Here is a 13,988-nt window from a genome sequence, read left to right as displayed (position 1 = left end):
AGTAAGGAAGTTCTCTTTCTGTTTTTAGTTTCCTGAGAGTTTTTAATCATACATAGATATTAAATTAGTGAAATGCTTTTTCTACATCTAGTGAGATAATAATACAGTTTTCTTCCTTTATTCTGTTATAGGGATGAATTATATTGACTGATTGATTTATCAATGTTTAATCTTGGATTCCTGACATAATTCCTACCTGGTCATAAAATATTCTCCTTTAATATGTCTCTGGGTTCAGTTTGTTAGTATTTCAGTTAGTATTTCAGTAATGTGCATTAATGGAGAGATAATTGGCCTGAAATTTTCATTTTATGTACTGTGTTGGTCAGGTTTTGGCATCAATATTATGCTCCCATAAAGTGAGTTGTGAAGTGAGTCCTTATTTTCGGTTCTCTGGAAGAGTTTAAGATTGCTGTTAATTCTTCCTTAAATGTTTGGGAAAATATACTGATAAAGCAACATGGCCTTGGAGTTATTTGTAGCTGGTTTTTAATTATAAATTCAGTTTCTTTAATAGATATTAGAAAATCTAATCCTATTTTTAGTGTCCTTTTTTTAGCTTTACGGACATATAATTCACATACCATACAATTCATACATTTCAAGTATACAATTCAGTGGGATTTATTTTTGAAAGTGTTTATTTATTTTGAGAGAGAGAGAGATCATGAGCAGGGGAGGGCAAAGTAAGAGTGATAGAGACAATCCCAAGCAGGTTCTACTCTGTCAGCATAGAGCCTGTCACAGTGCTCAATCTAAACAAACTGGGAGATCATGACCTGAGCTGAAATCAAGAGTTGGGATGCTTAACTGAGTGAGCCACCCAGGCTCCCATCAGTGTTGTTTTTTTTTTTTTTTTTTAGTATATTCACTGTTGTGCACTCATCACCACAATCAATTTTTAGAGTATTTTCATCACCTAAAAAATTCTGTACCATAAGTTATCATCCCCCTATCCCAACATGCCCCACCCCAGCCAAAAGCAACCACTAATCCATGTTTTGTCTCTATAGATGTGTCTAGTGTGAACATTTTAAATAAATGAATTGTGTGATGTATGGACTTTGTGACTGTTTCTTTCACTTAGCATATTTTTAAAGTTTCAAGGTAAGGCTGTACCACATTTTGTTTATCCATTCAGCTGATGGACATTTGGATTGTTTCTATCTTTTGGCTGTTGTGAATACTGCTGCTATTAACATTCAAGACATATGTACATATATACAAAATATATGTATACACACATATACATACAAGTTTTTGTGTGAACACCTGTTTTTCATTTCTTTCTAGAAATTTTTTAATGTTTTATTTATTTTTGAGAGAGAGAAAGAGAGCACAAGTTGGGAAAGGGCAGAGAGACAGACACCAAATCTGAAGCAGGCTCCAGGCTCTGAGCTGTCAGCAGAGCCTGATGTGGGGCTCAAACTCACAGACTGTGAGATCATGACCTGAGCACAAAGTCAGATGCTTAACCGACTGAGCCACCCAGGTGCCCCACCTGTTTTTCATTTCTTTGTGGAATAAATATAGAAGTGGAGTGACAAGATTATATGTTAGCACTACATTTGTGTTATTCAGGAACTGCCAAGCTGTTTTCCACAACTATACCATTTTGCATTTACACTGGCAGTGTATTAGGGTTCCAATTTCTCCACATTGTCACCACTACTTATTATTTTCCTTTTCTTTTTTTAAATTATGGCCATCTTAGTGATTATGAAGTAGTATCTCACTGGAGTTTTTTGTTTGTTTTATTTTAGAGAGTGAGCATGAGCCAGGGAGAGAGAGAGAAAGACAGAATCCCAAGCAGTTTCCATGCTTAGTGTGAAGTCCATCACAGGGCTTAATCCCATGACCCTGGGATCATGATCTGAACCAAAATCAAGAGTCAAATGCTCTATCGACTGAGACACCCAGCTCCCCTTTATTGGAGTTTTAAGTTTTGATTTGCATTTTCCTGACAATAACATTGAGCATCTTTTCATGTGCTTATTGGCCATTTGTGTGTCTTCTTTAAGGAAATGTTTGTTCAAATTCTTTGCCCATTTTTTAATTAGATTGTCCTTTAGTTCAGATATAAGAGTTCTTTATGTATTTTGGCTACTAGATGTTTATTAGGTATGTAATTTATGAATATTGCCTCCCATTCTGTGGATTTTCTTTTCACTATCTTGATAGTGTTCTTCAGTGAACAAGTTTTTAATTTTGATTTAAGTCCAGTTTATTTTTCTCAATTTTCTTGTGCTTTTGGTGTAATATTCAGGAAAGTATTGCCAAATCCAAGGTCATGAATGTTTACCCCTGACTTCTTCTAAGAGTTTCATAGCTTAAGCTCTTAGATTTAGGTCTCACTCCTTTCTGGGGTAATTTTTGAATATGGTATCAGGACTCCAACTTCTTTCTTTTACATGTGGCTATCCTGTTTTGCCAGCATCATTTGTTGAAAAGACTCTTCTTTCTCTATTAAATGATCAATGCATGGGTTTATTTGTGGACTCTCAATTCTGTTGCATGGATCCATAAGTGTTTTTATGCCAGTACCACACTGTCTTAATTATTGTTTTTCATAGTTAAATTTTGAAATCTGGAAGTACAACTCCTCCAGCTTATTTCTTTCTCAAGTTTTTTTTGACTATTCAGGGTCCCTTGCAATTTCATATAAATTTTAGGATCAATATTTATTTATGCAAGGGTTTTGACACAGATGTCATTGAATGAAAAACAAAGCCATTGGGGTTTTGATACAGATGTCATTGAATCTGTAGATTGCTTTGGGAAGTATTGCCATCTTAACAATATTAAATCTTCCTGTGGTATATATATACAATGGAGTATTACTCGGCAATCAAAAAGAATGAAATCTTGCCATTCACAACTGCGTGGATGGAACTAGATGGTATTATGCTAAGTGAAATTAGAGAAAGATAAATATCATATGACCTCACTCATATGAGGGCTTTAAGATACAAAACAGATGAACATAAGGGAAGGGAAGCAAAAATAATATAAAAACAGGGAGGAGGACAAAACATAAGAGACTCCCAAATATGGAGAACAAACAGAGGGTTACTGGAGGGGTCGTGGGAGGGGGGATGGGCTAAATGGGTAAGGGGCACTAAGGAATCTACTCCTGAAATCATTGTTGCACTATATGCTAACTGACTTGGATGTAAATTAAAAATTAAATGTAATAAATAAATAAATAAATAAATAAATAAATAAAAACTTTTTAAAAAATTAAAACTTCTAATTCATGAGCATAGGATGTTCTTCCATTTATTTAGATTAAAAAAAATTTTTTTAACGTTTATTTATTTTTGAGATAGAGAGAGACAGAGCATGAACAGGGGAGGGTCAGAGAGAGAGGGAGACACAGAATCCGAAACAGGCTCCAGGCTCTGAGCTGTCAGCACAGAGCCTGACGCGGGGCTCGAACTCTTGGACGGTGAGATCATGACCTGAGCTGAAGTTGGATGCTTAACCGACTGAGCCACTCAGGCGCCCCGATTTAGATTTTTTTAATACATTCAGCAAAATTTGCTAGTGTTGAGTGCACAAGTTGTGTACCTTCTTGGTTAAATTTATGCATATTTTATTTTTTATTCTCTTGTGAATGGAATTGCTTATTTTTTTTTATTGTTCATTGCTAGTGTATAGCAATACAATGGTTTTTGAGTTCATCTTAAATCCTGAAAATGTTCTGAATTTATTTTATAGGTCTAGTAGGTTTTTTTAATAGATTCTTTAGTGTTTATATTTTAAATACATATATTTATACATTAGATCATGTGGTCTGTGATTACAGATGGTTTTATTTTTTCCCTTTCTAATTTTGAGGTCTTTCTTTTTATCTTGCCTATTTTCTCTGGCTAGAACTTCCAGTATAATAAATAGAATTGTTTAGGGGCGTTTGGGTGGCTCAGTTGGTTAAGCGTCCGAATTTAGCTCAGGTCGTGATCTCACGGTTCATGAGTTTGAGCCCCATGTCGGGCTCTGTGCTGACAGCTCAGAGCCTAGAGCCTACTTCAGATTCAGTGTCTCCCTCTCTGTCCTTCCCCTGCTCATGCTTTGTCTCTCTCAAAAATAAATAAACATTAAAAAATTTTTTAGTAAAAAAAAAAAATAGAATTGGTTACAGCAGACATCCTTGTCTTATTTTTCATTTTTGGAGGGAAACCTTATATTTTAGAATTGTGTTGATGTCAGCTGTGGGTTTATCATAAGTGCTTTTTTTTTTCCAGTAAATTCTGCCTGCAATGTGGGACTTGAACTCAAGACCCTGAGATCAAGAGTCGAATGCTCAATTGATTGAGCTAGCCAAGCCAGGTGCCCCATAAGTGCTTTTTATTTTGTTGAGGAAGTTCCTTTTTTTCCTGCTTGTTGAGTGTTTTTATCATGAAGTGATATTGGATTTTGTCAAATACTTTTTCTGCATCAACTGAGATGATCATGGTTTATTTCCTCCATTCTGTTACTATAGTATGTTACATAGATTGATTTTCATTTGGTGAGCCATGTTTACATTTCTGGGATAATCCTTCTTGGTCATGGTGTATAGTAATCATTTTGATATATTGCTAGATTCTGTTTGCTAGTATTTTGTTGAAGAGTTTTACATCTGTATTCATAAAGGATATTTATCTTTAGTTTGTGAATTCTTAGTCTGACTTTAGTGTGAAGTAATTCATAGAATAACTTAGGAAATGTTCCCTCTTCTATTTCTGGAAGAGTTAGAGATAGATTTGTATTAATTCTTATATGTTTGATTGAACTTAATCAGTGAAGCCATCTGGTCCTGAGCTTTTCTTTATTGAGAGGTTTTTAATTTACCAATTCAGTCCTATCCTATGGATCTGTTCAGATTTTCTATTTCCTTTTGAGTCAGCTTTAGTAGTTTGTATGTTTCTAGGAATTTGTCCTTTTCCTCTCGGTTATGTAATTTGTTGGTGTACAGTTGTTTATAGTACTCTCTGATAGTCCTTTTTGTTTCTGAAAGGTCAGTAGTAATGTCCCCCATTATTTCTGATTTTAGTAATTTGAGTATTCTTTTTTTTCTTGGTCTACCTAAAGGTTTATCAATTCTGTTGATTTTTCAAAGAACCAGCTTTGTTTTGTTGATTCTATTGTTCTTCTGTTCTTTATTTTTTGTTTGCTCCAAACTTTATTATTTCTTTCCTTCTTAAGGTGTACACTTAGGTTATTGATTTGAGATTTCTTTTAAATGTAGGTGTTACAGCTATAAATTTCCCTGTAACCACTGCATTAGCTGTATCTCATGAGTTTTGGTGTATGCTGTGTTTTCATTTTGTCTCAGAGTATTTTGTAACTCCCTTGTGAGTATTCTTTGATCTTTGGGGTTTTTTTTGAGTGTGTTGTTCATTTTCACAGATTTTTTAATTTTCCAGTTTTCTCATTGATTTCTTGTTTCATTTTATTTTGGTCATAGGAGATATTTTATATGTTTTTAACCTTTAAAATGTATTGAGGGGCACCTAGGTGGCTCAGTTGGAAAAGCGTCCAACTCTTGATTTTGGCTCAGATTACAGTTTTACAGTTTATTGGATCTAGACCTCCGTCGAGATTCTCTCTCCTTCACTCTCTGCTCCTCCCCTGCTCATCCTCTATTTCTCTTAAAACAAATATTTTAAAATGTATTGAGACTTGTTTTGTGGCCTAACATTTAATCTATACTGGAGAATGTTCCATATGTACTTGAGAAGAATGTGTATGCTGCCAGTGTTAGCCTGAGTGTCTTTGTAGATAACTATCTTTGTATCTGCCTTGGCCCAGTTGATATAGTGTTGTGTAAGTGTGTTTTTCCCATATTGGTCTTCTATCTAGTAGTTCTATTCATTATTAAAGTGAAACATTAAAATCTCCCAACTGTTATTGTTGAATTGTTTGTCTTTTTAATTCTGTCAGTATTTTGAAGCTCTGTTGTTAGGTATGTGTATGTTTATAATTGGTGTATTGTCTTCATGTGTTGACACTTTTACCATTAATAAATGTCCCTTTTCTCTCCTATTTTTGTCTGAAAGTCTATTTTGTCTAATCCTATTTATAGGCAATCCAGGGCTCTGTTGGTTACTGATTACATAGTATATTTTTTACCAGTCTTACTTTCAAGCTATTGTGTCTTTAAGTGTAAAGTGTCTCTAGCAGATAGGATATAATTGGATAATGTTTGTTTTTTTAATTTAATTTTTTTTTTAATTTACATCCAAATTAGTTAGCATATAGTGCAACAATGATTTCAGGAGTAGATTCCTTAGTGCCCCTTACCCATTTAGCCCATCCCCTGTCCCATAACCCCTCCAGTAACCCTCTGTTTGTTCTTCATATTTATGAGTCTCTTATGTTTTGTCCCCCTCCCTGTTTTTATATTACTTTTGTTTCTCTTCCCTTATGTTCATCTGTTTTGTATCTTAAAGTCCTCATATGAGTGAAGTCATATGATATTTGTCTTTCTCTAATTTCACTTAGCATAATACCCTCCAGTTCCATCCACATAGTTGCAAATGGCAAGATTTCATTCTTTTTGACTGCCGAGTAATACTCCATTTTGTGTGTGTGTGTGTGTGTGTGTGTGTGTGTGTGTGTGTGTATATATATATATATATATATATATATATATATATATACCACCCCTTTATCCATTCATCCATGGATGGACACTTGGACTCTTTCCATACTTTAGCTATTGTTGATAGTGCTGCTATAAACATTGGGGTGCATGTGTCCCTTTGAAGCAGCACACCTGTATCCATCCCATGGATAAATACCTAGTAGTGCAGTTGCTGGGTTGTAGGGTAGTTCTATTTTTAATTTTTTGAGGAACCTCCATACTGTTTTCCATAATGGCTGCACCAGCTTGCATTCCCGTGGATTATGTTTTTTAATCCATTCTGCCAGTCTCTGCCTTTTAATTCAAGTATTTAGCTACTAACATTTAATGTGATTACTGATAAGTAATCATCCATTGAGACATTTCTTTTCAGTCTGTGATTAAGTCTTTTTTGTTTCTCTACTTCACCATTTTTTTTTTTTACTTCTTTCATGTTGAATCAATATTTCCTAGTGTACCATTATAATTACTTTGTGTGCCTTTACTACATTTTTTCCTATTAATGGTTACCTCATTGATTACAATTAACATCTTATGACAGTCTTGTTCAGATGAATACCAATTTCAATAATCTATTAAAACTTTCTACCTTGTTGATTACAGTTAATAACTATGACAGTCTTGTTCAGATGAATACCAACTTAGTTTCAACAATACACTAAAACTCCTCTATAGTTCCAGCCCCTTCTGCTTTGTGGTTTTACTAAATTACAATTTTATGTATTGTGTGTACATTGTGTGAGATTTCTAATTACTGCTTTAAGCAGTTGTCTTGAAATCATATAGGAGAAAAATAAATACAGCAAATACACTTACAGTGGCTTTTGTATTTTCACCTGTGTAGTTACTTCTACCTATATGGTTTTCTTTATTCATGTGGATTTGAGTTATAATCTAATGTATTCTCATTACAGCCTGAACGACTTCTCTATTAATAGTTCTTATATGGCATGTGTAATTTGACAGATTTTCCGAGTCCTTGTTTATCTGGGACTGTCGTAATTTCTTCTTCATTTTTGCTGAATGCTGTCTTGATTGATAGACTTTCCTTTCAGCACTTTAAATGTGTCATACCACTGCCTTCTGGTCTCTCTGGTTTCTGATGACACATCAACTGTTAATCATATTTGGGAATCTTTAGAAGTGATAAGTCACTTCCCTTTTGCTGCTTTCAAGATTTACCCTTTGTTTTTCTGCCCCTTCTGCTCTCCCCTTTTACTCCTCTCTTGTGGATGTTGCTATGTTTAAATGTTTGATTGTGTCCTACAGGTCCCACAAAAACTGAGGCTTTTTGTTCATTTTCCCTATTTTTACTATCTTCAGATTGTATCAGCTCAGCAGGTTTATATTCAAATTGGCTGATTCTTCTGCATGCTCAGATCTCCCTTTGAGACCTCTAGGGAATTTTTTACTTCAGTTATTTTACTTTCATGTTTCAAATTTTCAAATTCTAAAATTTCAGAATTTTAGTTTACTTTTTCATTACATATCTATTATTTCTCTTTATTTATATTCTTTATTTGGTGAGACTTCATTACCATACTTTCTTTTGGTTCTTTAGATGTGGTTTTCTTTAGTTATTTGTATATATTTGTATATATGTATTTATTGTTTGTATATATTTCTTTAGTTATTTGTATATATTTAAAACAGTTTATTGAAAGTCTTTGTCTAGTAAGTCCAGTGTCTGGACTTCCTCAGAGGCAGGTTTTACACTGTTTCATATATAGTTTAGGGTTTTCTTTTTTTCTGTGTATGAGCCATACTTTTTCATTTGTAGGTCTCAGATTTTTTTTTTTTTTTAATTTTTTTTTTCAACGTTTATTTGTTTTTGGGACAGCGAGAGACAGAGCACGAACGGGGGAGGGGCAGAGAGAGAGGGAGACACAGAATCGGAAACAGGCTCCAGGCTCTGAGCCGTCAGCCCAGAGCCCGACGCGGGGCTCGAACTCACGGACCGCGAGATCGTGACCTGGCTGAAGTCGGACGCTTAACCGACTGCGCCACCCAGGCGCCCCTCAGATTTTTATTGAAAACCTGACATTTAACATATAATGCGCCAGGGTGCCTGGGATGGCTCAGTCAGTGGAATGTGGGATTCTTGATCTTGAGGTTGTGAGTTGGAGCTCCACGTTGGATTGAGAGAGTACTTAAAAAATAAAATCTTAGGGGCGCCTGGGTGGCTCAGGCGGTTAAGCATCCAACTCTTGATTTTAGCTCAGGTCGTGGTCTCATGATTTGTGGGATCGAGCCCTGTGTCAGGCTCTGCACTGGAGCCTGTTTGGGATTTTCTGTCTCTCTTTTCTCTCTGCTCCTCCCCTGCTTACATGTGCACTCTCAAAATAAATAAGTAAAAACTTTAAAAATATATAAATAAGTAAAATCTTAAAATATGTATGTCATATATCACCTGAATATCACCAACCGCTGCTGCTATTTGTTTAGTGACTCTGTTGAACAGAATATTTACAACCTATATTCTTTGTCATATGTGGCCACTAAAGTCTCCACTCCATTAGCTAAATATCAGCAATTGCACAATGATTTCCTTAAATATTTGTAACCAGTAAGTCTCCAGTCTTTGCCAAGATGCTCTATATGTTGGGATATGCCTTCAACAGTAGCTTGATATTTTGTATTCACTTTCACTTTTCTTTCAGAGTCTCAAGGTTAATCAGAGGCAAATTTAGTACCTTCTCAGATATTTTCCTGAATATGCACATAGCCCAGAGGATGTGTGCCACCTTCTACATTCCCAGAGATACGTCTGAGCTTTTCAAAGCCCCTTCTGGATATACCATGTTCCAGCTTTTCCCTTTAAGCTTTTATTTTTTTTTTTATTTTATTTTTTTTTTCCCAACGTTTATTTATTTTTGGGACAGAGAGAGACAGAGCATGAACGGGGGAGGGGCAGAGAGAGAGGGAGACACAGAATCGGAAACAGGCTCCAGGCTCTGAGCCATCAGCCCAGAGCCCGATGCGGGGCTCGAACTCACAGACCGCAAGATCGTGACCTGGCTGAAGTCGGACGCTTAACCGACTGCGCCACCCAGGCGCCCCTCCCTTTAAGCTTTTAATTAGACTGTTTTCCTTAATTGTTATAAACTGCCTGAAGTAGCTGTGATGGTGAACAATATCCCTTTTTTTTTTTTTTCATTAACTAATGTCATGTCCTCAGAGAAAATGCTGTTTGCAGTGTGTGAGCTTTAAGTCATGTCAAATGAAGATAGCCTTATGAGTGGAATGTTCCAAACAGGTCAAATAATGACAGTTCTCTGGAAGTGGGACTCATCTTCTAATTTAATCTCAGTCTTAGGCACTAAGAACTTGCATCTCACCATTTTATTACTTGGGAAAAATAGGGCATATGGGTCTGGGCAACATTTTGGTAGCGTCTGCCATTGCTCTTCCCTTACCACAAAAAGATACTATCAGTGGCCTCAAGGTGTGTGTTTTATTTACTTTTCCCTTACAGATTAAGTGTTCTGTAGTGGAAATAAGCAATATGGATCTGAGTGGATTTAAACAATAACTCTTTTCCCCCTATACTAGCCAGCATCACATGGGGCAGAAAGGGACTTCCTCTTAATTGTGCCCCAATCCTCTCTGTGACATATTGGGTTCCTGGAGAAAATCTCACAAAAAGGTACAAATCACACTATGTCTGTGACACACATCCCCAGGGACTTCACACTCTAACATTATGCACATGGGTCTTTAGCAGGTTGTTAAATTTTTTCTACCTTTATCTTCCCATTATCTTATGTGAAGTTTGGTAGCATAAGGTCCAGTAAGCAAACAGGTGGGCTCTGATTCTCCCTACAGTGCTTATCTCTCTCCTCATTTCAAGCTATTTGTTATGCAATTTCATTTATCTGATGATTTTTTTTTAAATACCTTAATTTCCAACCTGCCCAGCTTGTTCTTGTTTTAAGGATGTTAATGCTGCTCTTTTCAGCTCTCTATATCTCTGAACTAAAAGCCAAAGTCAAACTATATGTTTGTAATCTTTTCTAATTTGGTGAGACTTACTGTTTTTATTTTTAATATACAAAATGTGCCAGAAAATATTTTGATTAGATTATCCTATATGTTTCAGTTACTTAAATTTATTTATGTCATGTAAATCTTCTGTGTCAGTGGTCAACAAATTTTATCTGTAAATGTCACATAGTAGGCTTTGTGTGAGATAGGATCCCTAGAAATACTGAACTCTACAGTTGTAGGGCTATAGCAGCCATAGATAACATAACAAATGAACATGACTGTGTTCCAATAAATTTTTATTTACAAAATGAAAACAGGGGCACCTGGTGGCTTAGTCAGTTAAGCATCCAACTTTGGGCTCAGGTCATGATCTCACAGTTCATGAGTTCAAGCCCCACATCAGACTGTGCTTACAGCTGGAGCCTGCTTCAGATTTTGTGTCTCCCTCTCTCTCTGCCCCTCCCCTGTTCATGCTCTGTCTCTCTCAAAAATAAATAAAGATTAATTTTTTCTTTAAATGAAGAAAAACAGTGGGCCAGATTTTTCCTCTTGGCTGTTGCTGATCTCTTTCTAAATCTCTATTGTTTTGTTTTGTTTTTTTCTGCTTGCCCTCTGAGTTGAGAGTTGTGTTGAAATCACCAGTTATAATTATGGATCCCTCTATAACATTTCTGTTAACTTTTGTTTATACATAGTTGATTCTCCCTATTCTCAGTGGTTATTTTCTATCAAATCACTATGAGCACTGAATTAGCAAATACTGAATCATTGTTCCTAGGGGAAGTACAGGGTTAAGTTCCTGTGAGTTTCCAGTCACAACATTTTGGTCCACCATTCAACATGCAGTCTTATTTTATGTGTGTTTCTGTTTAAAAATACCTTATTTAATATATTGTTGATTTCACGAGCAAGAACTAACAGCCATCTGCATGATAATTAATTCTCAAAGTTTATCTAACACACTTGGTTTCTCCCTAAGGCGTATCACAAACTTCCTGCTCTTGGGAACACTAGACCGCATTTCTGCATTACGCAGGGGTGGGGGAGCATTTTAAAAAGTGAAAACACTAAGAAAAAGCACAAAAATGCCAAGAATGCACTAAATAGACTGCAAAAAAAACATCTGTCAAAGCATTATCTTGTTCAGTTCCAGCTGGAAAAACATGTGCTGGGCACTCAAATTTTTTTAACCATTCTGCAAGTGTCCATAAATCCTGCAAAATCATAACTATTGAGGTTAGAAGTAAATTTTAGGTGAATTTGCAGATACAGAATCAGTGAATAATTAGGATTGACTGTATTTGGAAGCTGTGCTTTCAAATGCATACCAAATTATGATATCTTCTGTTAAAAGGATCATAAATTGTTATTATGTTTTATCATACTTTCTTACCTTTATTTTTTTTCATGTTAATATAACCATCCAACTTACTTTTGCCTCATAATTACGTGTATTTTTTTCCATTCTGTTATTTTCAATCTACAATATATCCCTCTCTATTAATTGTGGGGGGGGGGGATTGTTGTTTTTAAGCTGTTAATCTTTCCTTTAATTGGACTGGTTTAGCCCAATGGTTGGCAAACTTTGCCTCTAATGCGTCAGATAGTAAATGTTTTCACATTTTATAGTCCTAAGGTCTCTGATGGGAGTATTAGGCTCTGCTGTTACAGCACAAAAGTTACCATGAACAGTACAGAATGATTGGCTGTGTGTGTGGTTATGTTGCAATAAAAACTTATTTAAAAAAGTGGCAAGCTGGATTTGGCCACAGGTCATAATTTGCCGGCCCCTACTGTAGAATATACCCAGGGTAGTATATTGGGGTGTGGGATAAAAATTGGAGGAAATTTATCATTTGTGCTTTAAAAAATTTTAAGACAAAAGTTTTACTAATATACTTATTGATAGTACATGTGTAGAACTCATAAAAATACAAAAATTAAGTTAGGGGCGCCTGGCCGGCTCAGTCAGTTGAGCATCAACTCTTGAACGTTTTTACTAGTTGAGTAGTTCTGAAACAAACTTAAAATTATCAGGGTGCCTGGGTGGCTCAGTCAGTTAAGCATCTGACTCTTGATTTCAGCTCAGGTCATGATCTCACAGTTCATGGGTTCAAGCCCCACATCAGGTTCTATGTTGACAGTGTTCTTAGGATTCTCTCTCTCTCCCTCCCTTTGAGCCCCTCCTCCCTTCCCCCCTTAAATAAACATTTCAAAAAATTAAAGTTAAAATTAGATTCAAAAAAGCATCCTTTATATTCATTTTAAACTCTTTACAGTAAACATAAGAATGGTTTTTAGGGGTATTTTCTTTGTTACCTAATTATGAACACTTCACATTGAGCAGAAATGTACTGTTGCAGGCATCAGTGTCATTCAAGGACGTGACTGTGGAGTTCACCCAGGAGGAGTGGCAGCAAATAGGTCCAATTCAGAGGACCCTGTATAGAGATGTGATGCTGGAGAACTACAACAACCTGGTCTCAGTGGGTGAGCATATAAGTGTAACTTACCCTCATCACATCACATGGAAAGTATTTCCTTTTTATACACCAATACACATGAATACTTTATTTAGATTTTAATGTTATTTAAGCATTTCATTCAGGAATATAAAATTATTAGCTATGCCCTTTTGAAGATAAAAGGAGCGTTTTGTCAGCTCTCCATGATAAATCCAAACCAGGATCTTCAGGATGCAGCTCTTGAAGCTCTATCTTTTTTACACTTTTGGAGACTAAAAAGCTCATCATCTGTCCTAAGTACTCCATTGTTCCCTGTTTACAGGGAACTGCATTTTCAAACCAGCAGTAATCTTCAAATTGGAGCAAGGAGAGGAGCCTTGGTTCTTAGAAGAAGAATTCTTAAACCAGAGCCACCAAGGTGAGTTACTGAGCACTAGCAGATAGAATTCTGTAGGGGTGGTTAGACTCCAGAAGGTCAGTTTGGTGATAAAAACCTTTATATTTCAAGACTTTTCTTTTAGGCTCAAAGGTGCAAAAAGCACCAATCAAAAGAAAACGATTAATAAACTTGACTACTTTAAAATTGAGAACTTTGGGGGCGCCTGGGTGGCGCAGTCGGTTAAGCATCCGACTTCAGCCAGGTCACGATCTCGCGGTCCGTGAGTTCGAGCCCCGCGTCGGGCTCTGGGCTGATGGCTCAGAGCCTGGAGCCTGTTTCCCATTCTGTGTCTCCCTCTCTCTCTGCCCCTCCCCCGTTCATGCTCTGTCTCTCTCTGTCCCAAAAATAAATAAACGTTGGGAAAAAAAAATTAAAAAAAATAAAAAATAAAAAATAAATAAAATTGAGAACTTTGTTTATAAAAGATACCACTAAAAGGATGAGAAGACAAGCCACAGAGTAGCAGAGT

At 36.0% G+C, this 13,988-nt stretch overlaps 1 protein-coding gene across 1 annotated transcript in view; it reads left to right on the top strand.

Annotated features, from left to right (window-relative positions):
- ZNF782 (zinc finger protein 782) overlaps positions 1 to 13,988 on the top strand; it is a 134,677-nt gene that overhangs the window by 116,912 nt on the left and 3,777 nt on the right. Inside the window, 2 exon segments of the mRNA XM_032595513.1 lie at positions 12,979 to 13,105; positions 13,403 to 13,498. Coding sequence (XP_032451404.1) covers positions 12,979 to 13,105; positions 13,403 to 13,498 — 223 coding nt within the window.

Source organism: Lynx canadensis, chromosome D4, assembly GCF_007474595.2.
Source record: "Lynx canadensis isolate LIC74 chromosome D4, mLynCan4.pri.v2, whole genome shotgun sequence".
In the NCBI taxonomy this organism is placed as follows: Eukaryota; Metazoa; Chordata; class Mammalia; order Carnivora; family Felidae; genus Lynx; species Lynx canadensis.
Note: the sequence above shows the minus strand (reverse complement) of the source record. Positions and strands in the feature narration are given on the sequence as shown.